This window comes from Grammomys surdaster, unplaced genomic scaffold (genome assembly GCF_004785775.1).
Source record: "Grammomys surdaster isolate TR1022 unplaced genomic scaffold, NIH_TR_1.0 273, whole genome shotgun sequence".
NCBI lineage: Eukaryota > Metazoa > Chordata > Mammalia > Rodentia > Muridae > Grammomys > Grammomys surdaster.
In genome coordinates, this window is record NW_021604714.1 from 2,490,253 (window position 1) to 2,512,812 (window position 22,560).

Sequence of the window (22,560 nt, forward strand, 5' to 3'; positions counted from 1 at the left end):
TGGATGTGGTCCCGTCATCCCAGAGGCAGCTTCACCTTATCCCCTTCCCGTCCTTCCAACCCATCAGCTGGCGGGACCCCCGGCCACTCACTCTAGCTGGGAGGTGCTTCTACTGGAGTGGAACATGACGAGGGTACCCAGGACCATGCCTAGATTGGTCCTGCCCACACCTGATTGGCAGCTGAACAGGAGGGCAGGGAGAGGCCTGTGGTTATCTCTGAGCTGCAGAAGGCTGGCGGTCTCCTGCAGAAGGAAACATGAAAGACCATCAGACAACAGTATATGGGAAAACCCTGCAGTTGAGGTCTCCGGTCAAGCTCGTGACATCTGCAGCAAGCTGGTGTCAGACAAACAGCAAGGCCTCTGATGTCCCGCTCACAGCCAGATCTGACCCATCCGCTCCCACCCAGGGAAGGGACTGCCCCTGCCCAACCTCAGAGAAACTCAGAGAACAGGCCAGGAACAGCATGGGGTCTGGAGTAGAAGCTACTCAGAGGGTCCCAGGCCCTAAATTGACCTGACCTCTCCCCCTTATAAATACAAATTGAGGCACTATCCCAAAATGGGTTGGGACAGAAAGCTGTCCTACTCCCCCCCCAAAAAAAAAACCCAGTAAATATTAGCAAACAGATCTCTGAGGCAAGAATCTCAAGTCTGACTGAAGAAGGGAGGAAGGAGAGGTCTAGAGAGGAGGAAGAGTCTCCAACACCACACAGCGAGTGTGCAGCCAAGCCATGGCTAGAACAGGGTCCTCCAGGCATTAGTGCTAGACTCTGGCATGATAGAATTGCAGCTTGTGTATCCATGTGCACAGGTGCACACACAGACACACTGCAAAGAGTGCATATATGCACATAAAGACAGACACAACCCCACACCCCAACATACTGGAGCCCATATAAACCATAGATGGAACTTTCCACAGATGGCCGGAGGCCACACCCACTCTGAGTATCTCCATGGAGACCAACTAGCAGCACCTCATCCTACCCACCACTCCCAAAACCCACTTCAGTCCTACTTACCCGAAGAACGCTGACAAAGGCATCAAACTGGGCTTCCTGGGGGGCCCCTTGCTCTGGCAAGGGGAGACGGTGATATCTGACAGGACAAGAAGGCAGCCCATGAGTCGGGCAAGGACCCTGAGTAGCAGCTCAAGCCCTCATTCCCAAGCACAGGCCTGATGTGTAGATGGGGTAAACTGAGGTAGCAGCTGGAGAGCCAGCCCAGAGAGGACATCAGCTCCAGGTACCTGTAGGTGGGCTGCAGGAACAGCGGCCGCTTAAACACTTCCTCGGTCACGTGCACATCATCCTCACCTCGGATGGCCACGGTGTGCGGCTCCCCACGCAGGTCCTCTGTGTTGTGGTACACGTGGTACACGTTCTCTCTCAGTTGGGCAAAGTCATGGATCTAGAAGGAGATGCAGGGGTTATAGACATGTGACCTAAGCTTCCTAGACCTCCCTGGTTTGTCCCTGATTGTTCTGGTGACCTGGCCACACAGACACTACACATACACTTCTTTTCTTCTGAAAGGGAACCACAAGGCCAGAAGTTCTCAGCCTCAGACTTGAGAGCAGCCAGACCTGCATGAGCCAATCGGCGGGAGGGGTCTTCCCAGTGAGCAGCGGAAATGCACTAAGGCCCCTGAATGTCAGGGCAGGGTGAGGCTCGGCCAGCTAAAGCAGAATGCAGTGAGAGGTAGAGAGAGCCTGGTCCCCAGCAAGGCCTGGACCTTCCCTCATGGATCTGTCTCTGAAGCACTGTGACCCTGAATTCCATTCACACATCTCTGTGGTGAGTTCCTGTCTCAGAGCCCCTGCCAAGCCTCAGTGTCGTGGGAGAGAAGAGGAAGCCCCAGATTCTCAGAAACACACTTGACTCCTCAGGGCCCCAATGACAAGTGAGTAGTCAAACTTCAGCCGTAGGTCTCGGTAATGGTTTGAACATGATGGGCCCAGGAAGTGGCACTATAGAAGGTGTGGCCCTGTTGCAGTAGGTGTGTCACTGTGGGTGTGGGCTTTGAGACCCTCATCCTAGCTGCCTGGAGGCCAGTATTCTCCTAGCAGCCTTCGGATGAAGATGTAGAACTTTCAGTTCCTTCTATACCATGCCTGTCTGGATGCTGCCTTGCTCCTGCCTTGATGATAATGGACTGAACCTCTGAAACTGTAAGCCAGCCCCAATTAAATGTCCTTTTTAAGACTTGCCGTGGTCATGGTGTCTCTTCACAGCAGTCAAAGCCTAACTAAGACAGTCTGCTAACCTAGGTCGCTTCTCGCCCCTCCCTAAACCAGGACTGACTGGGGAACGAAGGAGAAGCAGCATGGGAGAGGGACAGAAGTAGGTCAGCTGGGACGGAGGAGTCAGCTTTGCGACGTCACTCACCCCAGCATGGCACAAAAGCTAGGAAGTGAGTCAGAGAAGGTTCTATACCCCCACCCCCACCCCACCCCAATGGTTTCAGGGGCATGTCTGGAGAACTGGGCTGCAGGCTGGAGTCTTGGCTCAGCTATCTGAGGCCAACTGAGGGGTGGTGCTCTCATTTGGTCGCCACTCACAGGCCCTCACCTCTTTCCGGATAGCCAGCTCCAGATTCTCAGCCTTGACCCCGGGCCCAGGGTCCCTGAGATTCTCATGAAGGCTCTCCTTGTCTCGAGGTGTGTAGGATACAAAGTCCTCCTTGGCACGTAAGAACAGCACAGGCTCTTCCCGCACACAAAAGATGATGCACTCCTGGCAAAAAGAAGCCATTACTCCTGTCCTGCACAGACACCTGTCCCCAGTCCTGCATGAACACCCTTCCCCTGTCCAACCTCTAGGCCTTTGCCCAGATAGTTCCTCCCTCATCCCTGTGAGGATGCATCTATGTATGCTCCTCTCAGGGTGACTATCTTCACAAGTATTATATTATCATGCGTATTAATAAGTATTAGCATGTCTTTTCTCTCTGGTGGACTACAGATCACCCAAGCGGGATCATTCTGGTCCTTTCCATGGGCCCACAATACCTAGCACAGAGTCCTGGGGATATCAGTCGCCTGATACAAAGACTAGCTAAAGAAAGACTGAGCTAGCCCATCATGAGGCAGTCTCTAGAGTTGGGAAGTAGCTCCCTTGTCACCTCTCAGTCCCTTTGAGGCTCTCAAGAGTAGGGTATACCAGAGGTTTCTGACCTTGGGCACTTCTCAACAAGACAAGACTATACATACTCTCCAGTTTCTGTTCTAAAGTTCCAGGTCTAGCCCAGGTCACACTCCCCTCCCCAGCCCAAGGTGAACCACCCCAGAGTCTCAGAGTCACCTCTTGCCATGGAGGGCCAGCCTCCTTGGGAAGCTCACCTTGTGCCCATCCTTCTGGAGTTTCTGCAGGACCCTCTTGAACCCCAGGAGGCTGGGCTGTCCCATGCCAAAGACAGGGAGGCCACCCCGCACCTGCCGGAAGTTGGGAGCCCCACAGCTCTCCAAGGTGCCCAGTATGTCCATCTTCTCGGTGATATCACGCACCAGGAAATAGCGACCCTGACAGAGAAAACCACATTGGATCAATCAGGGACTCAAGGGTTTCTCCTCAGACAGAACTACGTCCTAGGCTCGAGGCTAGGGAACAGGGAGGTTGGAATGGGATGGGGCTGGAGACACCATCCTGCCCTCAAGTTGCTTGCAGGTTCCTGGAACAGACATCTGTGATGGCAACTGTGTTGGGTTCAGGAGAACCAGAGAAAGCGTCATACAAAAGGTGGCCTTGGGGACAGCCAGGCTTTGAAGAGACCAGATATTGGAACTGCGGCCAAAGCTAGGCTCTTGGAAAGGTCAAGTCTAGATTGAGCTAGAAGATAATTAGGCCAGCTCTTTCCTGGAGCCCCACCTGTAGGGCATTGGTCTGGTGATGATTGTATTCAAATGCTAAATTCTGTACCCCAAAATCTGGTTGCTCGAAGATGGAGCGGATCTTCACCCAGCTTTTGTTAGGTAAACCTTGCTCCCCAAGGTAATTGGTCAATAAAAGCCTGTGATTGGGCAACAGATAGAGGTAGGTGGGTTTCCAGTTACTTGGCTGGGGAATCACAGGTAGAGAAGGAGGAGAAAGGACAGAGAAGAGAGAGGAGGAAGCCACCAAGAGACTCGATGGACTGTGAGCACGTGGTCAGGAGAAACAGCAAGTAACAAGAGACATACGACTTGAGATATAAGTTAGAATAGCTCCAAACCAGCCCAATCTGGCTTCCACCTTGTGAATAAAACACCTGGATTGTGTGTCTTTTATATGAGCTCTCTAGAATTTATAATTCCTCTTACACTCACTAGTTTCGAGAACTCCAGACTTGGGTGAAATGGTACACAGTGAAGGGGGTGGGGGGGGACCTCGAGGGACCAGAATACTGGATGGTAAAGAATTCATTCCTGGGCAAACCAGAACCCTAGGTAGTCTCCTGTGACCCTTGCCTGACAGACAAGGAGTGATACCTGCACTCCCAGATAAGCCAGAAATCCCCACAATGTCTGTCATACAACCAGTCAGTCGGGTAGGTCATTCAAAGTCTTGTCATTGCAACATGGCCCTCACCAGGGCTCATGGGGCAACAGTAGCAAACAACACAGATTTAAAACCAGCAGGTCTGTGAATTTTTACCCCCAGGAGACATGGGGTGTGGGGCAGAGAAACAAACAAACAAAAAAAAAGCTAAGCCAAATAGGGTCTGAAACTCTAAACTTTGGGGGTTTAGATGCTTCTAGAGTCTAAAAAATAGTTCTCAACCTGTGGGTCACAACCCCCTGGGCAAATCTCTATCTCCAAATAGATTTATATTACAGTTCATAACTGCAGCAAAATTACAGTTATAAAGTAGCAACTAAAATGAGTTTATGATTGGGGAGGGGGTCCCCAAGACATGAGGAACTGTAGTAAGGGACCACAGTGTTGGGAAGGTTGAAAAAGAACTGTAGTAAGGGACCACGCTCTTATAGAAGATTGAGAATACTAGACAGGGCAAGGATGGAGAACAGGAGCTAGAGTTCTGGGGCCAGGACCCCTTAGCGAGAGGGGAGCGTGAGGAATATGGGGTCTGGCTCCTAATGACGTATCATGGTGGCCCACCTTCTCTGCGTCCCTGAAACCCATTTTTCTGTCTAACTCAATTTTCACATCTATCTGCAAACCTTTCCTGCAAAAGAATTGAAAGCAAACATTTCCTGCTTTGTGGGCAGGCCATGCAGGCTCTGTCACAGGCTGGAGGTTCTCCCATCGAAGCGCTCGGTAGCGGCAGGTGATGTCCAAGTGGATGCACCGAACAGTGGACCAATAAAACTTTATTCATATCAGCAAGTGGTGGGCCAGATTTGACCTGCAGGATGCAGTAAGCTGGTGCCTCAAGTGGATGATCTGTAAGGTCCTTTCCACCTCACGCACTCTGGAATCCAAGGTTGGTTAAGAAGAACTAAGGGTTTGGGGCATGGCTCAGCAACACTTACTTGCCTAGAACTATCAGTGAGGGACTGGGGACATGGTTCAGTGTAGAATGCTTGCCTAGCACATGAAAAATGCCCTGTGGTCCAAAGAAGGACTGAGAGACAAAGATGGAGTGGGAGAAGATGGAAATGGAGAAGAGACAAAGAAGGGTGGGGATGGGACTGCCCTCACCTGCACCAGGTAGTGCTCAGGGGTGGCATCTGAGAGCCGGCCCATCCTGTAATGGGCCTTGAGCAGCTCATCATGGATCTGGAATTCCTCCTTGCAGTTGTACCTGCATAGTGAAAACCGGAGTCAGACAACCTCTGTTGGTCCCTTACACTGTCACCAGAACACACAGCAAAGCCATCTCACCCCCACCCATATAGCTGTTCCTTCATTCTCATATCCAGAACACCTGCGCTGAGACAACTGAGACCGGGGCTACCCCACTGCAAACTACAGTTCCCAGTTTTCCTTGCAGCTAGTACATTTCCCAGCCTCCCTTGCAGCTAGCAGCAGTCCTGTTATTAAGCTCTAGCCAATGATATGAGAGGGAGTGAGAAAGAGCAAATTCTGGGCCACTCCTAAAAGGAAAGTCTTCTAGTCGGTCTTTTGCCTTCCCCTGGCCCTGGAAGAAGTAGAATAGCCATCCCAAAAGACAGAAGCACATGCTGATGGAATTGAGGCAAGACACTACAGGAGCCTGGATGGTCACAGGCTGCCATACCAACCTGGACACCCAAAAAGAGGTGAATATCTGTCTCGATTTAAGCATTCTGTATGGGCAATACTCTGTTATGGTGGTCTAACCCAAAGCCTGATTGAGACATTGCCAGTGGATGGCCCACCCCTCAGGCTGTGACTGGAACAGTCCCCACACTTCCAATTCCAGAGTCCAGTGCAGTTCATCACACAAGATGTGAAGGGCATGTCCCTACCCTGGCTTTTTACAGGTGTTCCAATTCCTCGGACCTTACTATTACAATAGGCCTGATCACACACCAGCTGTTTAAACAAACTCATGGTGGTTTCTATAGACAGTAAGCCAGGTAAGGCACAATCACTGAAGCAGGATGCTATGTACTTGGACACAAAACCCCACTGCCACTGTACCCTCTGTGTCCCTGAAACCCATTTTCCTGTCTAACTCAGTTTTCAGATCTATCTGGGCTCTGCAAACCTTTCCTGCTAGGGACTAAAAGCAAATATTTCCTGCTTTGTGGGAGAGCCATGCAGGATCTGTTACAGCCTGGCAATTCTGCCATCGAAGCACTCTGTTATCAGCAGGTGATCTAAAAGTGGGCAGGCCTAACAGTGGACCAATAAAACTTTATTTATAGCACCAGATAGTGGGCCAGATTTGACCTGCAGGACGCAGTAAGCTGGTGCCTCGACTGAATGACCCCTAAGGTCCTTTCCACCTCACACATTCAGGAACCCAAGGAGGGCTGTCAGCACAGCCTGTTCATGCTGGACATTTTCAGGTGGCCAGCAACTGTGTGAGCCACGCCACCAGCTTCTACATGTCCCCTGCTATCTCTGCTTATGGAGATGAGGAAACTAAGACCCAGAGAGAGAGAAAGGAGGCAGAACTATGTCCCAGACCTGCTTTTCCCAAGGCTGCCTTCAATGCCCAAACTGCTAACCCCCTCCCTCTCCATTTTCATCTCCCCTTCCTTTCCCTGTCCCTCTCTCTCTCTCTCTTTCTCTCCCTCTCTCTATCTCTCTCCCTCCCTCTCTCTCTCTCTCTCTCTCTCTCTCTCTCTCTCTCTCTCTCTCTCCCTCACTCTCTCTTTCTAGTTTTATTTTCTTTTGTTGTTTTCAGGTTTTTGTTTTTGAGACAGGTTCTCACTATGAATCTCTGGCCAGCCTGGAATTAAAACTATGTTTAACCAGCTGGCTTCAAACTTACTACCTCCTAGTAAGTGCTGAGATTAAAAGTGTGTGCCACTACACCGGTGACCCAGCAACGCAGACTGACTTCCAATGTCCGTCAAGTCACTGCTGCAGGATGTTGCTCCTCTGCCTTTCTCCCAAGCACAGTGATGTATGGTAATTACTGCTATCCTGCCAAGCCCCAGGGCCAGCAACCTGATGGATCACTCCGCCTACAGACTTCTTTACACAGAAGGCCCATCTCCCAGGCCTCTGCCAAACCCATCGTTCTGTTTGGAGCATATTCTTCTTCCTGTATTCCCGAAAGGCCCAGAGATGAGAACGAGGCTCCAGCTCCCCAGGAGCCAAACCCAGGGTTCTTCCATTCTCTCATCTCCAGCTCTCAGAAGCACCCATTCCCTCACCCACACATAGACGTCCATCCTGCCAGCCCTCCTGGATGCTTATGTGTCCAGGTAGCTGAAAGCATGTTAACAAAAACAAACCTCTGCCTCCTTACTCCCTAAAGGTTGATTCCTGGGACTGGAGAGATGGCTCAGAGGTTAAGAGCACTGACTGCTCTTCCAGAGGTCCTGAGTTCAATTCCCAGCAACCACATGGTGGCTCACAACCATCTGTAATGGGGTCTGATGCCCTCTTCTGGTGTGTCTGAAGACAGCTACAGTGTACTCACATACATTAAATAAATAAATAAATAAATAAATAAATAAATAAATAAATAAAAAAGTTGATTCCTAGAAGTCCCAACCGGAGCATGGAAGAGGAGCTCCCAGCTCTCTAGTCTGGAAAAAACAAAAAAACACCTACTATCAAGTACCATGATGTACATCTTTAATGCCAACACTCGGGAGGCAGAAGCAGGTGGATCTCTGGAACAGTCTGGTCTACATGGCAAGTCCTAGCCCAGCTAAGGCTACCACAGATGGGTAAGCAATATAGGCCCAGAGACTCAAAAGAGACCCCAGCCGTACCTGCTTGCTGTGTGTGTGGTGGTTTAAATATGCGTGGTCCATGGGAAGCGGGACTATTAGGAGGCGTGGCCTTGCTGGAGGAAGTGCGTCACTGTGGGGGTGGGCTTTGAGGTCCTATGCTCAAGCTCCACCCAGTGCAGAAGACATCCCTCCTCCTGGGTGCCTACAGAAAAGACAGGCTGCTCCTAGCTACCTTCGGAACAAGATGAAGAACTCTCAGCTCCTCCTGCACCATGCCTGCCTGGATGCTGCCCTGCTTCCCGCCATGATGATAAAGGACTGAACCTCTGAACCTGTAAGCCAGCCCCAGTTAAATGTTGTCCTTATAAGAGTTGCCTTGGTCATGGTGTCTGCTCACAGCAATGCAAACCGTAACTAAGACACAGTTGTGATTCCAGAAATACTGCTTAAACTCTCTGGGTGAGGCTGGGGGGGGGGGTTAATCTACAAAACTGGAGGCAGTCTGTAAACAGCAAGTGCACGCAGGTTCCTTCCCCTCCCCCCCCCCAAAGGCCACATCTTCCGGGGACCTGGTCACGTGTCCTCCGATACTCACGTGATCACAACAGGAGCCACCTTGTTGGGGATGATGGACTTGGCCTTGCTGTTGTGTAAATTTGTGGCATGGAAAGACTGCCCACTGAGAGAATGCTGGCCATCCATGCTGCTGCTGCCCTGCAGGCCCTCCAAGGACGTGCCAGCCGAGACTGTCTGCTGTGCTGTGCTTGCCGTTGTACCCATAGTCTGCCAGGGGCCTCAGGACCCCAGACCTGCAGGTAATAGGGTACACAGTTCAGAGGGACAGAGAAAAGGCAAAGGAGGAGGACTCTGGCCACTCGACCCCGGAAGAAGCAATTCCCACCATGACTGTAGACACAGAGACTCTCGGAGCACCTGCCTTTATGCCTTGCCCTGCTGACACGATGGGAGAGTTCTCTACACAGAAACACAGGGACCAGCTCCAGTGACTTAGAGGGGCTTCTCCCAGGCCCCCCTAGGGCCGTCCCTGTTCCCTGTGTATTCTAAAGAGGAAGTGGAAGCAGACTGGAGCCCAGCAGAGGAGGGAGAAAAGAGGCCTCGAAAGCCAAGCCAGCACCCCAGAGAGTGCATGGGAGAGTATGCTGTGCTGGCCACTAAGGCCTGAAGAGATAGCTCACAGGTTAAGAGCACTGGCTGCTCTTCCAGAGGAGCCAGGTTCACTTTCCAGCACCCACATGGCGGCTCATAAATATTTAACTGTTTAACCAGGGGACCCGATGCCCTCTTCTGGCCTCTATAGGAACCATGGGCGTGTGTAGTACATAAGAAAAATAAATAAAAATTTTAAAAAATAACAAACCTAAACAGGTTTAGGAAATTTTTTGTTGTTGTTGTTTTGTTTTGTTTTTCTTTTTTTTTAAAAGATTTATTTATTATATATGAATACACTGTAGCTGTCTTCAGACACACCAGAAGAGGGCATCAGATCTCATTACAGATGGTTGTGAGCCACCATGTGGTTGCTGGGATTTGAACTCAGGACCTCTGGAAGTGCAGTCAGTGCTCTTAACCACTGAGCCATCTCTCCAACCCTTGTTTTGTTTTTCGAGACAGGGTTTCTCTTTGTAGTCCTGGCTGTCCCGGAACTCACTCTGTAGACCAGGCTGGCCACGAACTCAGAAATCCGCCTGCCTCTCCCTCCCAAGTGCTGGGATTAAAGGCGTAAGCCACCACCACCCAGGACACAAGGTCAGGTGCCCTTGCACTGAGGTCCTGGTCATCTCCTCTGCATCGTCCCACTAAATGACAACACACAGGAAAGCACTCTACCCATGAGTTTCCTACAATGAGGCCAGAGTCATCCAAACTAGGTGAGCATCCATCAGATGAAACGTTCAAAGAAAACAGCGGCCACAGAAACCAAGACCAACATCTGATCAGCATCATGAGCCTTCGGGAGACCGGGAGGCACTTCCTCACCCAAAGAACGCTAGGCATCCTGAATTTGAAGGAAACAGGTCTCACAGCCTGCGGTTAAAGTTAAAATCTGTTTAAAGCAAGTAAAGGAACATATCCCGGATATAGTGGAAGAGCTGGAGGATGGTAGTCTGGCTAAAGCTGGGATCTGCTAAGAACAAGACTGAGTGTCCCACATGGAGAGTAGCAGAGGGGATCATGGGAGTTTCTAGGAACGCAGAGGCCATGGCCTCACAGATGGCACAGATATTACTACGGGGAGCAAATTCTGGTAGTGCCCCACACCCTTTTACCCTTGGGAAGATAGCCCACTATGTAGCCTTCTAAACCATGACAGCTCTCCCAGCTGCAAATCATGGCTCAATGGGTCCTGTCTGCTCCTGATCACCCTTCTCCCCCACCACCCTCTCATCACTGCAGTGGCACCCAGAGATGTGTGCTGTGGGGTCACGAGGTCAGCAAAAAGACAGGCCAAGTCAGTCTGCGGTTCCCAGACCTGACTGGGAGCTCACAGCGCTCAAGTAGACTCTCCCATGCCTCACAATACTATATACAGAGGCTCCACCCCCCAGAGCTGTCCACTGGCCTAGACACTCAAAGAGAAACTGGGCATCTCCTCTGAGCTTCTAGAACCTTCTCCAACCATATAGAAACACAGAAAGGGCTCCCCTTTTCTTTAGCCTTGCCATCCTTGAAAACTCCCGGGATCCTCCGGGCAGCCCTGGTGAACTGCCCACACCTATGTAGAAAAGCATGTCTTCCTGGCTCTTGATCCCCGACCCCTCAGAGGTACAAAGAATGAACCTTTTACATTCCCAGATAGGAAAGCAGGTAGCTCACAAAATGGGCCTGCTCAGTGGACCCCAGCTGAGGGGCCAAAGAGAGGGCACTCTCTCTCCTTCAGCAGCCTCTCCAGCTGCCAGGCTCTGCTGCACCAGTTTCCCAGGCCTCCTTCCAGAAGCCTGGGCCAAAGGAATGTGAATTAAAAAAAACAGCTCCAAGAAAGGGACAGCGGACATGCGTCCACTGCTGGCCGCAGCTGCCACAGGTCAATCCCAGGCTCATTCCCACAGCTCAGCTCTACCCCACCCACCCTTCGCCTCTCCTCTGCCTTCCCTTGGGCTCACAATGACCCGCACCAACTGGTGGCCAGCAACGGCAGCCGGCAGACAATACAGATGCGCACAGCTGGCAGAACAAGCAGCTAGGGTGGGCAGCATCCTTTGAAAACTAGACCTTGAAAAGATGTGCGGGCAAGGGAACAAGCCCAAGACCCTCATCAGTAACCCTCATCCAAAATCCCCTCTCCACACGGCCATAGGGCACCTTGCGGTTTGGGAGTGGCCGTCCCTCCCATGACAGCTGCAAGCGACAGACAGCTTCTTCCTATTACACATTAAGGTCTGCAGGTTGCTACCACAGTGGCCAGCACAGCAGTGGCGCTATGGATGGGTTCCTGAGGTTCTAATGGGACAATATTGGAGGTAGACTGGAACGTGGGCATGAAACACGGCTGTTTCGGCAGTCCATTAGCCTAGGTATGTAAACAACTTGCTGTTCGTTAGGATAACAAAATACAGCCCAGAGAGAGTGGCGCACTCCAGTCCCAGCACTCAAGGCAGAGACAGGTGAATCTCTGTGAGTTCGAGGCCAGCCTGGTCTACACAGAGTTCCAGGACAGCCACAGCTGCACAGAGAAACTCTGTCTCAAAACAACACAAAACAAGACAGGAAAACAAAATACTTGGGGGTAATCTACTGGCAAAGGGAAAGGTGCATTCTGGTCTGCAGACTCATTCATGGTGGGTTGGCGCCATTGTTTCTGGGCCATAGGAACAGCAGGAACTCCAGAACTGTGGAGGGGTGCCAATATGTGGATCTCCAGACAGCTGGGAATTTGTCGTGAAGTTTACACACATGAAAGAACTGCTTAAAGATGGGCCAAAGGACGGCTGGAGAGAGGGCTCAGCGGAGAAGACTGCTCTTCCAGAGGTCCCGAGGACTCGTGTACATCCAACAAGCACTTGAGATGACTGTGCTCATTTGTCTTCAGTGACAAAGTTTTAAAGAGTGGAATTCCCAGGCTCTCACACAGCTGTTCAAGTGAAGCCCTGTGGTTACTTCAAAAAGAACAGTTCTGTATTTTTGTTTGTTTGTTTGATATTTATTTATTATTCTGCAGTTCTGGCTGGCCAGGAACTCACTATGGAGTCCAGACGAACCCATGGTAACCTCAGACCCTCCTCCTTCACATCAAGTCCTGGGATGATAATCATAAGGCACCCCAAACTCAGAAGTCCTGAAGTTTCTTACCAAGGGAAGCACATGACTGTCACCTGACTCAGCACCTCCACTTAAAAGTCTCTACCAGAGACCAAGTCTCGGGGATGACTCCTGTATAGCCTCGGGAGCCTCAGGACTCAGTGCCAGTGTCTGAGACCAACCTTACTAATGCCCATCAAGTAACAGACAGAGGTACAAAAGGCTAGCGATCTGTGGGGTGCACTCAGCAACAGCGGCATAGCGGAAACACATCGCCACAACAGAGTCACAAACATCATACAAAGAGAAATAAGCCGGGTCCCAAAGGCCAACTCTTGTCACCTCACGGCAGCACATGGCCATCTAGAAAAGGCAAGAACAGGCTCTTAAAGAAAGTCGGCTGTAGGGATGGTGCCTCAGTGGCACCTTGGAGGACAGAGCTTACCCTGGCTTGTTCAGAACAGCAGCCAGGCAACAGACCCCAGCAAAGGAAACTGAGTTTTCAAGGTCAGTGAAGTGAGCACCGTGCATCCAGCACCTGCAGCCAGGGGCCAGCAAGCCAGTTCTGCCTTCCATAAGGTGGAAGGAAACTCTACAACACACACCCCCACCCAACAGATGCCCAACTCCTGCAGGAAGCCTCCCCGATTGCACGAGTGCCTCTGCCTCCTAATTTCCACAGCACCATAAAAGTTGCTTCTTACTGTTCCCAACAGGAGCCGCCACGCATAATTCTCAAGTCTGGACCTCTTGCCTCGAAGTAAGAACAGAAGACCAGACTGACGCCAAAAGGAATCAGCTCATAGTAGGCAAAGCAGAGACTCTCCATCACTGCCCACTCTGCCAGGTGAGCCACTGTCTTGACCAAGGCTGGCGTTGAGCACCGAACAGACACAGAACCCTGGAGTCTCACTTCAGCATCAAGAGCAAAGCTGGGGCTCAGGTTTTCCTTTACACTTGTCCACTGCTGCTAAATCTCCTAACACGGTCCCTTCAGGAATGACTTTCTTTTTTTAAACAATTTTTTATTTCATATATATGACTACACTGTCACTGTCTTCAGACACACCAGAAGACGGCATTAGATCCCATTACAGATGGTTGTGAGCCACCATATGATTGCTGGGAATTGAACTCAGGACCTCTGGAATTGCAGTCAGTGCTCTTAACCACCGAACCATCTCTCCAGCCCCAACTTTTTAAAGTTTAATTACAGTACAAGTTTCAAGGCTGGGTAGAGCGCATGAGGACTCCCCTACTACACTAGTTCTCACAGCTCTGAGTCCCTCCAGGACCATCCCCCTGTGGAAGGCGACTGCTAACGTCCAGTGGACATTCCAGCTACCAGCAAGGGGGCCTAGGAGGTGCTTTCCAGAGCAACAATGGAGCGGGCAAGGAGGGACTCTCCAGGTGACTCAGCTTAGCAAAGAGAGGGTCCTGTCTGTCCTGCACCTGAGTTGGCCAATGTGTCCCTTGAATTCCCTTCCCCCACCTCTTCTTTAAAACCAGAACGGTATCCATCAGAAACTAAATGAAACCTCCGGAGGGTTGGGAAGGAGGGAGCCCCGTTACTTCTTCCTAACTTTTTTTTGTCTTTTTGTTTTGTCTTTTTATGAACCTTGAGGTTGAGCCTAGAGCCTCTGAAAGCTCTGGGTTCCAACCCCCAGCACTGCAGAAACCAGGCATGGTGAGACACACCTAAAATCCCAAAACATGGTCGGGGAGAGCAGAAGGACCAGACGTTCATGGTCAGGGGCTAGAAAGAGCGCGTCCAGTAGTTAAGAACACTTGCTGTTCTTGCAGAGGACCCCGGTTCAGTTCCCAGCACCCACACAGTGGCTCACAAACATCTGCAACTCTAGTTTGAAAGGACTTAACAGCCTCTTCTGACCTCTGGGGGCATGCATGCAAGCAAAATACATCAAACAAAATAAATAAATCGAAAAAAATAAACTAACAAACCCTTCTAAGTTCATGGTCGGCTAGAGAGAGGCATTCCTTCTTGGCCTGGGACAAGAGAGTATCTAGCTTGCTAGTCCTCTAAAGCAAGACTGACCTACCGGGGAACTATCCCTGGGAGACCCAGAACACCCTAAGAACATCCAGGTTTTTGGTCTAGAATCACCCTTAAGTTCAACCAGTTTGTCCATAGTTGGGGCCAATGAGACTCAGTGGATAAAGGTACCTGCTGCCAAGCCTGAGGCCCAGAATTTGAGCCCAAGGATCCACACAGAAGAGAACCCTGCTTGTAGTTGTCCTTTGAGTGCCACAGGTATGCTATGTGCCCTGGTCACCTCCCCCTCTTCAATAAATAAACAATATTTTTAAGTTATTTTAAAATGCCAGAATGACTTACTCCCCCAGGAAGGGCAGGGATGACTACCAAAGCACACCACCGCTAGCCAGGACCTAGATCTTCACAGTACATACTTGGGCCATGTGACTAAATTCTAGCCAACATGAGGTAAGCAACATCACAGGATGACTTCCAGAATCCTTCCATATGAGAGCTTCTCCTCCTTTCTTCCATTCTGTGACCTGGGACACAGATAGGAGAGCAGCCATGCTGCAGCCATGTTGGGCGAAGTCGCAACCTAGGAACGGTGGCCAGCCAAGTTCCTGAGAGAAACCATGGAATAGCGCCACCCCAACAGGCCCAACCCACAAAGCCCTGAGCTTGGATAAGGCCAGAGAAATAAACTTCCATCTTGTGTAAACTCCTGTTATTTGCCTTTTCCTATGACTTACAGACGAATCTAATCCTGACTAATGCGCCCTGTTATTTTTAGGCTGGACCCTCGGTGACCGCAGACCAGATGGTCAAAGGAATGAAAGTTTTCCTCTCTCGCAAGGCGATGTCAACCTTCCCTGCTGGTGGACAGGCTGCGCTGTAGATGTTGTGTTCTCACGGTATGAGGTGGAGGGAGTCACAGCAGTGGGTGGTCACAGAACACATGACCCATCCCACACCAGGGTCTTAGGAGCAATGGAGGAGACAGACAAGAACCTACCATTGGATTGTCTCTGCCTCCAGCTGCAGGCTCTAGGAAGTCCTGAACCAGGTATCCCTTTCCCCGCTGTAGAACCTGACCTCTGATGCTCCCAAAGTCAGAGTGGACTCAGTGAGTGCCTCTCTGTCCCTCCAGGAGCCCTTGTAAGCCATGAGAGTCCCCACAAGGTGAGAAGCGGTCATCAGGGAGACAGAAGACCCAAGGCAAGCTGGTCTGCTCCAGATAGAGCTAGTAGTCAGTACAGTTTCCCAGAAGGGCCAGAGACTCCAGAGAAGCAGCTGTCCTCTTGGCTTCTGTCCTCTGCAGTCCCTGCGAGTCCTGAACGTGCATGTTGGAGATCTCGGCAAGCAGGGCGAAGACAGTCTAGATTCTTTACGGTCAGTAGAAACCTACACTTCCTTGGGGGCCTACTTTCCTGAGGGCAACCTGGGCCTCAGAAGGCCAGTAGCAACTTACACAAGTGTTCAGGCTCCCACTAGAGATTCCAGCAACCCCGCAGGGACCTGAACCCCGTGACCTCTAACCTAAATCCCTTGTCTAGCGCTGAAATCTCCCCTGCCGGGGCTAGGGGATGGCCAGTGAGCACTGTTCACCCAGCACACTACGGCCTGGGTTCCAGCCTCAGCACCACACAGAGCAGTGTGGTGGTACACATCTGGAACCCCAACATTTAGGAGGAACATCAGGAGTTCAGAGTGACCCTCACTACATATCAAGTTCAAAACTAGCTTGGGCTATATAAGACCATGTCTTTTTAAAAACAAATCAAGGGCTGGTGAGATGGCTCAGTGGTTAAGAGCACTGACTGCTCTTCTAGAGGTCTTGAGTTCAAATCCCAGCAACCACATGGTGGCTCACAACCATCTGTAATGGGATCTGATGCCCTCTTATGGGGTGTCTGAAGACAGCTACAGTGTACTTACATATAATAAGTAAATAAAACCTTTTAAAAAATCAAATAATAAAATAACACACATACACACACACACACACACACACGCACGCTTCTCTCCCCCATGTCCAAGATTCTAGGCAAACCACACTCAACTGAGTCTCCCCAGAACTGAAGATGCACCATAGTTTCTTTCTCAGCCTTGACTTGCTTTTATTTATTTTTTAAATATTGATTGATTAAATTCAGATTGATTGATATGTAGCCCTGGTTGGCTTGGAATTTATTCTTTCCTCTTTCTTTATTTTTATCTTTATTTTATTTTTTAAAATTTTTTGAGACAAGGTTTCTCTGTGTATTCTTGGCTGTCCTGGAACTTGTTCTGCAAACCAGGCTGTTCTGGAATTCCATTTGCCTCTGCCTCCCCAGTGCTGGGGCTAAAGATGTGTGTCACCATCGCCTGGCTCGCCTGCAAAATTCTATGTAGACAAGGCTGGCCTTGAACTCACAGAGCTCTGTGCCCACCTCTACCTGGAATCAAAACCGTGCCTCACCACATCCAACTAAATTTCTTTAAAATTTATTTTCTTTTGTGTGTGTATGGGGGGAGGGGCATTTTCCTGCCATGATGCTCATGTGGAGGTCAGAAGACAATTTGTGGGAGCTGGTTCTCTCCTTCAACCAGTGGATCCTGGCATCATTACCAGAAGCTACCACTAAGCCATCTTGTTAGTCCCTCAGCCCTGACCTCCTGTCAGGCCTTAGGGTTAGCCTCATCTTCTCTGTAGGACATCTTTGTTTCTGTGAGGATGGTGAAGAGATGGACCATTTGATGGCTGTCAATCATCTGGCCGCTGAATCTTTCAGCCAGGTCAAGACTTCCTGACAGTGCAGAGCTCAGCCAAACACATGCAGAGCCATTGATTGAGATGGCTTCTGTCTCAGGGCGGAACTGCAGAGCCTTAGTCCCCAGACCTGCTCCAGAGACCCTCCCAGGGAAAGACTCTAGCAGGATGGCCAACCTTTTTGGCTTCTCTGGGCCACAACAGGTGAAGAATTGTCAGGAGCTGCACAGGGATGTCCATCCAAGCTGAAGCTTGCAATTGTGAGACAATGCAGGCATGTATTGTGTCAGCACTGGGACACAAGATTGCCGTCTACAAAGGGCACTGTCCTGAACTGTAAAATTTAGTTACAAAAAAAAAAAAAAGGAAAGAAAAGAAAAACTCTCCAGAACTGGTGTTGGCCCGTATTCACAGTTATCCTCCTTAACAGATCTCCCAGGACACAGGCTGTTCCTTGCTTCTGTGTTGTGATCTTCTTGTGTTCCACACCTAGAATCGCCTCCTCCACCCCTCTCACCCATAAGCACCAGAAAAGCCTTGTCACTTTCAGCCTACGCTCCACTACCTATAACAAGGCCCCCAACGTACCCACACAGTCAACTTGCTGCTTATAAGTACAGCAGTCCACAGATTTGAACTCCTGATACATGTAGTTTCAAAACATCTCTTATTGAGTGAATTTCACATTTCTTGCCCCTCCAGAGCCCTGTGAGGAAGAGGGCTATGGTCCCATTCAGCGGGTGGAACAAACTGAGGTGCAGAGTTCCTCATCTGAGAAGCCACTTAACTTCTCACAGGACACAGAGAAGCTGGGAAGCAGAGAGCACGATGGGCTGGGGGAGTGTCCTTCCCAGGGCCACAGCCTCCCATACGCTCCTGGAAGCAGATGCCCAGGCATTAACAATGGAGCTAAAAATAGGCTGATCCATCTTGAGGACAGTGGCTGAGTGGCCAGCTGCAGGAAACATCTGCCCCGGCTTCAGAACAAATACAGGGAAGTAAGTCACCACGCTCCAGGGTTCCCCTACTGGGGTCCAAACAGTCCTGCTGGGCTAGAGTGGAGTCAGAAAACCTTCAGGCTGGAGAGGGAGCGTTGAGAAGATGGTGTTCTCTCTCTCTCTCTCTCTCTCTCTCTCTCTCTCTCTCTCTCTCTCTCTCTCACACACACACACACACACACACACACACACACACAAGTTTTATCCTAGTCCACACACATACCTGCACACAACACATATGCATATACATATACTCACACATGTGTACGCATGCTCACACATGTGTCCACATGTACACACACACTTTCAGGTTTATACCTAGAGCAGGGGCTCAGATTGAACCATTCCTTCCCAGGCCCTACCGCTCAACGCCTAACACAGGCACAAACACACGTGTGTCGACCCCCTCAGTAGAGTTAGACCTCCCTCAGACACCAACATGTACCTTAGAATCAAAGCCAAAGGTGCTTTAGAGATTCCTGTCTCTAGATTCTAGATTACAGAAGAGGAAACTGAGGCCTGGTGGTGGCCAGAGACCTGCCCGCATTCACTGACAGTGGGCACTGGGATGGGACCAAGAGTCTCCTACCCACCTGTCCCCTGCACCTCTCTTCTTGTCTGCTTGCAGGGAACAGCCCTGATATGGGATACACATCTGTTTCTGTCAAGTGGTGAGAACAGATCCCCATCAAAAGGACTTGAGGGAGACTTAAGGAAGAACTTCCCTGAGCTGGCCCAGCTGCCTTCCATTACCCACAATCCACTGCGCTCTTCCCTGTCCCAGGAACAGTGACATCAACGGGCCTTTGTAGATCATTAATAACAGAAATATGTTGCAGAGGAACATTTCACTACAAGGAATGGAGTCTTGGAAACCCTAGTCACTGGTGGGCAGCCTCTCCGCTGGCAGGCCTAGTCAGTCTGGAAGGCACGGGGCCTCTCGCCAGCCTGCCTCACTCTCGGTCTTGCTTTCACTCATTCGGCAGCTTCCTGCTCAGCCCCGCCTCCTTTCCCCTCATCTAGACCGAGGGAAGCCCTCTCCCAAAAGTCCCCCAAATCTCTGTAGGCAGAGACTGGGGCTAGTTAACCTTCAGGTACATCCCAGGGCCTGGCCAGAGCTGGGCACAAAGGGTCACTTGAATGAACAAAGCTAGAAACATTTTTTACAGAACAGAAGGTTGGATTCATAGGAGTCTCTCATGAGAATTGTCGAAATACAGTCCCTAGACTACGAGGCCCACCTTGTGTAACTATCCATCAAAAATGACAAGCAGAGGTGTGGTCAGCCCTGGGTCCCACACAGCAAAGGATCATGGGAAGGATCACAGAGGCCAGAGACTGGACAGTAGAGGAGTGGGTGTTCTGTCTGAGACTACACCCCACGCACCAGTGGGTCTCAGCAGCTTGCCTGAGACGCTTGGGCTTCTTCTCCTGAGTCACGCTCTCCCGTCTCTCAGAGGGGCCAGAAAAAATGGCCAAGTTCAAAAAACCTCCACATGCACACCCTCATCTGTACCCACCAGAGAAGTAGAAGGCTCTGAGCAGGATTTGAAAGTTCAAGCAAATCTTTCAGTTGTTGTCTTGCTCTGAGTGTGTGTGTGTGTGTGTGTGTGTAGGAAGGAGGTGTTTTGTTTGCAAGAGTCTGTATGTGTGGTGGGTGTATCTATGTGCACGTGTATGCATACAAGGACCGGAGGCAGACACTGACAGACATCAGGTCTCTTCCTCAGTCATCCTCCACTGTATTCATAGGCTCAGGATCTGTCCATTGAGCCCAGAGTTCTTGATCTGACCAGTCTACTTAGCCAACCACTTTTTTCCCAGAGACTCCATGACTCTGTTTTCCAAGAAGCCAGTCCAGCCACCCAGCACTGGTGTCGGGGACTCAAAATCCTCACCTGATATCTACAATGGCAAGCCTGCCTGCTGACCATCTCCTTGGCTCTGATTGTTTTTTGTTTTAAGATTTATTTATTTATTTATTTATTTTATGTAAATGAGTCTCTATCTGTATGTACACCTGCACACCAGAAGAGGGCATCAGATCCCATTACAGACGCTTGTGAGCCACCATCTATGTGGCTGATGGGAATTGAACTCAGGACCTTTGGAAGAGCAGACAGTGTTCTTAAACGCTGAGCCATCTCTCCAGCCCCTGATTTTGTTTTGGGTTTTGTTTTGGGTTATGTTTTGTTTTAAAGACAAGGTCTTGTGTAGTCCAGGCTGTCCTTGAACTCTCTATGTACCCAAAGATAGCTTTAACCTCCCAATTGTCCTGCCTCCACCTCCTACATGGGATTACATTTTTGCATCACCCCAAGTATCCAAACAACCAAATCTTAACAGCAGACAGTATAATGTGCTCTAGCTGGATTGTAGGAGACGGGATAAGAATTATGACAGGTGAGCTGGAGAGATGGCCCAGTGGGTAAAGTGCTTGCTGAATACTCAAGAGGACCCGAGTTCAATGCCCAGCATCTACATTAAAAAGCCTGGTGCACCTTTTATCCCAGTCACAGAGATAAAAACACAGATCCCTGAGACTTGCTAGCCAGCCAGACTGCCTCGATCAGTGAGGGCAATTGAAAGATAGCCACCCAGTGCTGACCGCTGACTTCCACACGAGCACACCCCACGGGCAAGACACATCTGCCTTGGCTTTGAGATAGATACTAGTACACTTGAAGGGGGGTTGGGGAGGAAAAGGACCAGGTGATATGGAGTTCCCCCAAGATAGCACAGACACTATCACAGGACTGCAGTTCTGTAGGCATGCTTCTCAGTGTCCCGGGTCCCCAGCCTCTTCATTCCAGGTTACTCAGATGAAAACACAGGAGACAGCACTCTGCTTTCCTCGATGGAATGGTATTTTGTGGTACAAAAGCCACAATGGGTAGAAATGTCACAGCCATGGCAGGCAGAAAGGCAGTGTCCCACATGGGCTAGCCTGCACTCCCCCATTGACATGAGCTCACTGTGACAAAATATACCCATGTCATCTAAGAGTGTCCTCAGTGAGGCAGTGAAAGTTACCCAGAACCGCAGCTTTTCGGTATCTGTGAGCTGACCCAGTTCAGCTGCCCACCCCAGTGTGACAGGGGTCTGGAGGAACGCTGTACCAGAGCTGGTTATGAGCCAGAGTCAAACTGGCTTTTTGGGTCCAAAATCTCAACGCATAAAGATTATTCGGGTGATTAATTCAATAGTAACAGTAATCCACAAGATGGGGATCTGGCTCAGTCAGTATAATGCTTGCCTAGCAAGGACAAGGTCCTGAGTTCAACCCCAGTGCCACAAAAAAAAAAAAAAAAAAAAAAGTATGGTGGTACAAGTTACAAGTCTGAAATTTGCAAGATGGAGCTAGGAGGATCCGAAGTTCAAGGCCATCCTTGGCTACACAGGAAATTCAAGGCCAGCCTGGGCTACAAGAGCTGCCAGGTGTGATGGCAAGATCCCAGTACATATGAGGCAGATACAGATGGATCTCTCTTGAGTTTGAAGCCACAGAGAAACCCTGTCTGGGGGTGGTTCTTCTTGCCTAGTAAGCCAGGATTTCCCCAAAGACCTGCCCCTAAGGTTACAAAGTCACCGAAAAGCCATTCAAAATGTAACAGAGAAAGATCCCTAATGTTTCCAAAGTCTCTGCACGCTTCTAAGAATCTGCTCCTGGGTCAACAAAATGTCTCATTGGATAAAGAAAGGCACCTGACACCCAGCCTGACAAGCTACTTTAGGTTTCTAGGACCCAGAAGGTAGCAAGAACAAAGTTCCAAAAGTCACCTTCTAACCTCTGTGCCCATACCGTAGCTCCCCTGTGACTCCCAGAAGATGCAGGCTGGTCTACCTATCAAGTTCCAGGCAACCAGCACTACATAGTGAGACCAGATCTAAAATAAATACATACATACACACACACACACACACACACACACACACACACACACACACACATACATAGAATCCACTGTGGTAATATCCTAGTATCAAAGAAAAGTGTCCCCGAGTGACTAAAACATCTCGTTCCACCCAGGAACTGATGGGCTGATGGTCCTTCTCCATGGACTTGAACCAAACAGCAGATCACAGCCCACTGAATGCAAAACCAGAAATGGACACCCAGCCGGCTTCCCTGAGGCCAGACATAAAAGGGCCTTGGAAAACTGAAGTGATGTCACCCCAGCTGAGCACACACACAGCACAGGTCTGCGAGGAAGTAGTTCATAAATGCTCTGGCTGAGGGTGGTATCTGGGGGCAGGGATACCCAGGTGGTTTTCT

At 50.1% G+C, this 22,560-nt stretch overlaps 1 protein-coding gene across 1 annotated transcript in view; it reads right to left on the reverse strand.

The window, feature by feature from the left end:
* Positions 1–22,560, reverse strand: part of Pald1 (phosphatase domain containing paladin 1) — a 60,552-nt gene that overhangs the window by 24,645 nt on the left and 13,347 nt on the right. The window contains exons 2-8 of the mRNA XM_028776839.1: positions 8,877–9,090; positions 5,643–5,745; positions 3,344–3,523; positions 2,574–2,738; positions 1,253–1,413; positions 1,026–1,101; positions 92–243 (exon numbers count right to left, since the gene is read on the reverse strand). Of these exons, the coding sequence (XP_028632672.1) occupies positions 92–243; positions 1,026–1,101; positions 1,253–1,413; positions 2,574–2,738; positions 3,344–3,523; positions 5,643–5,745; positions 8,877–9,061 (1,022 nt within the window). The 5' untranslated portion in view covers positions 9,062–9,090. The remainder of the gene's footprint in view (positions 1–91; positions 244–1,025; positions 1,102–1,252; positions 1,414–2,573; positions 2,739–3,343; positions 3,524–5,642; positions 5,746–8,876; positions 9,091–22,560) is intronic.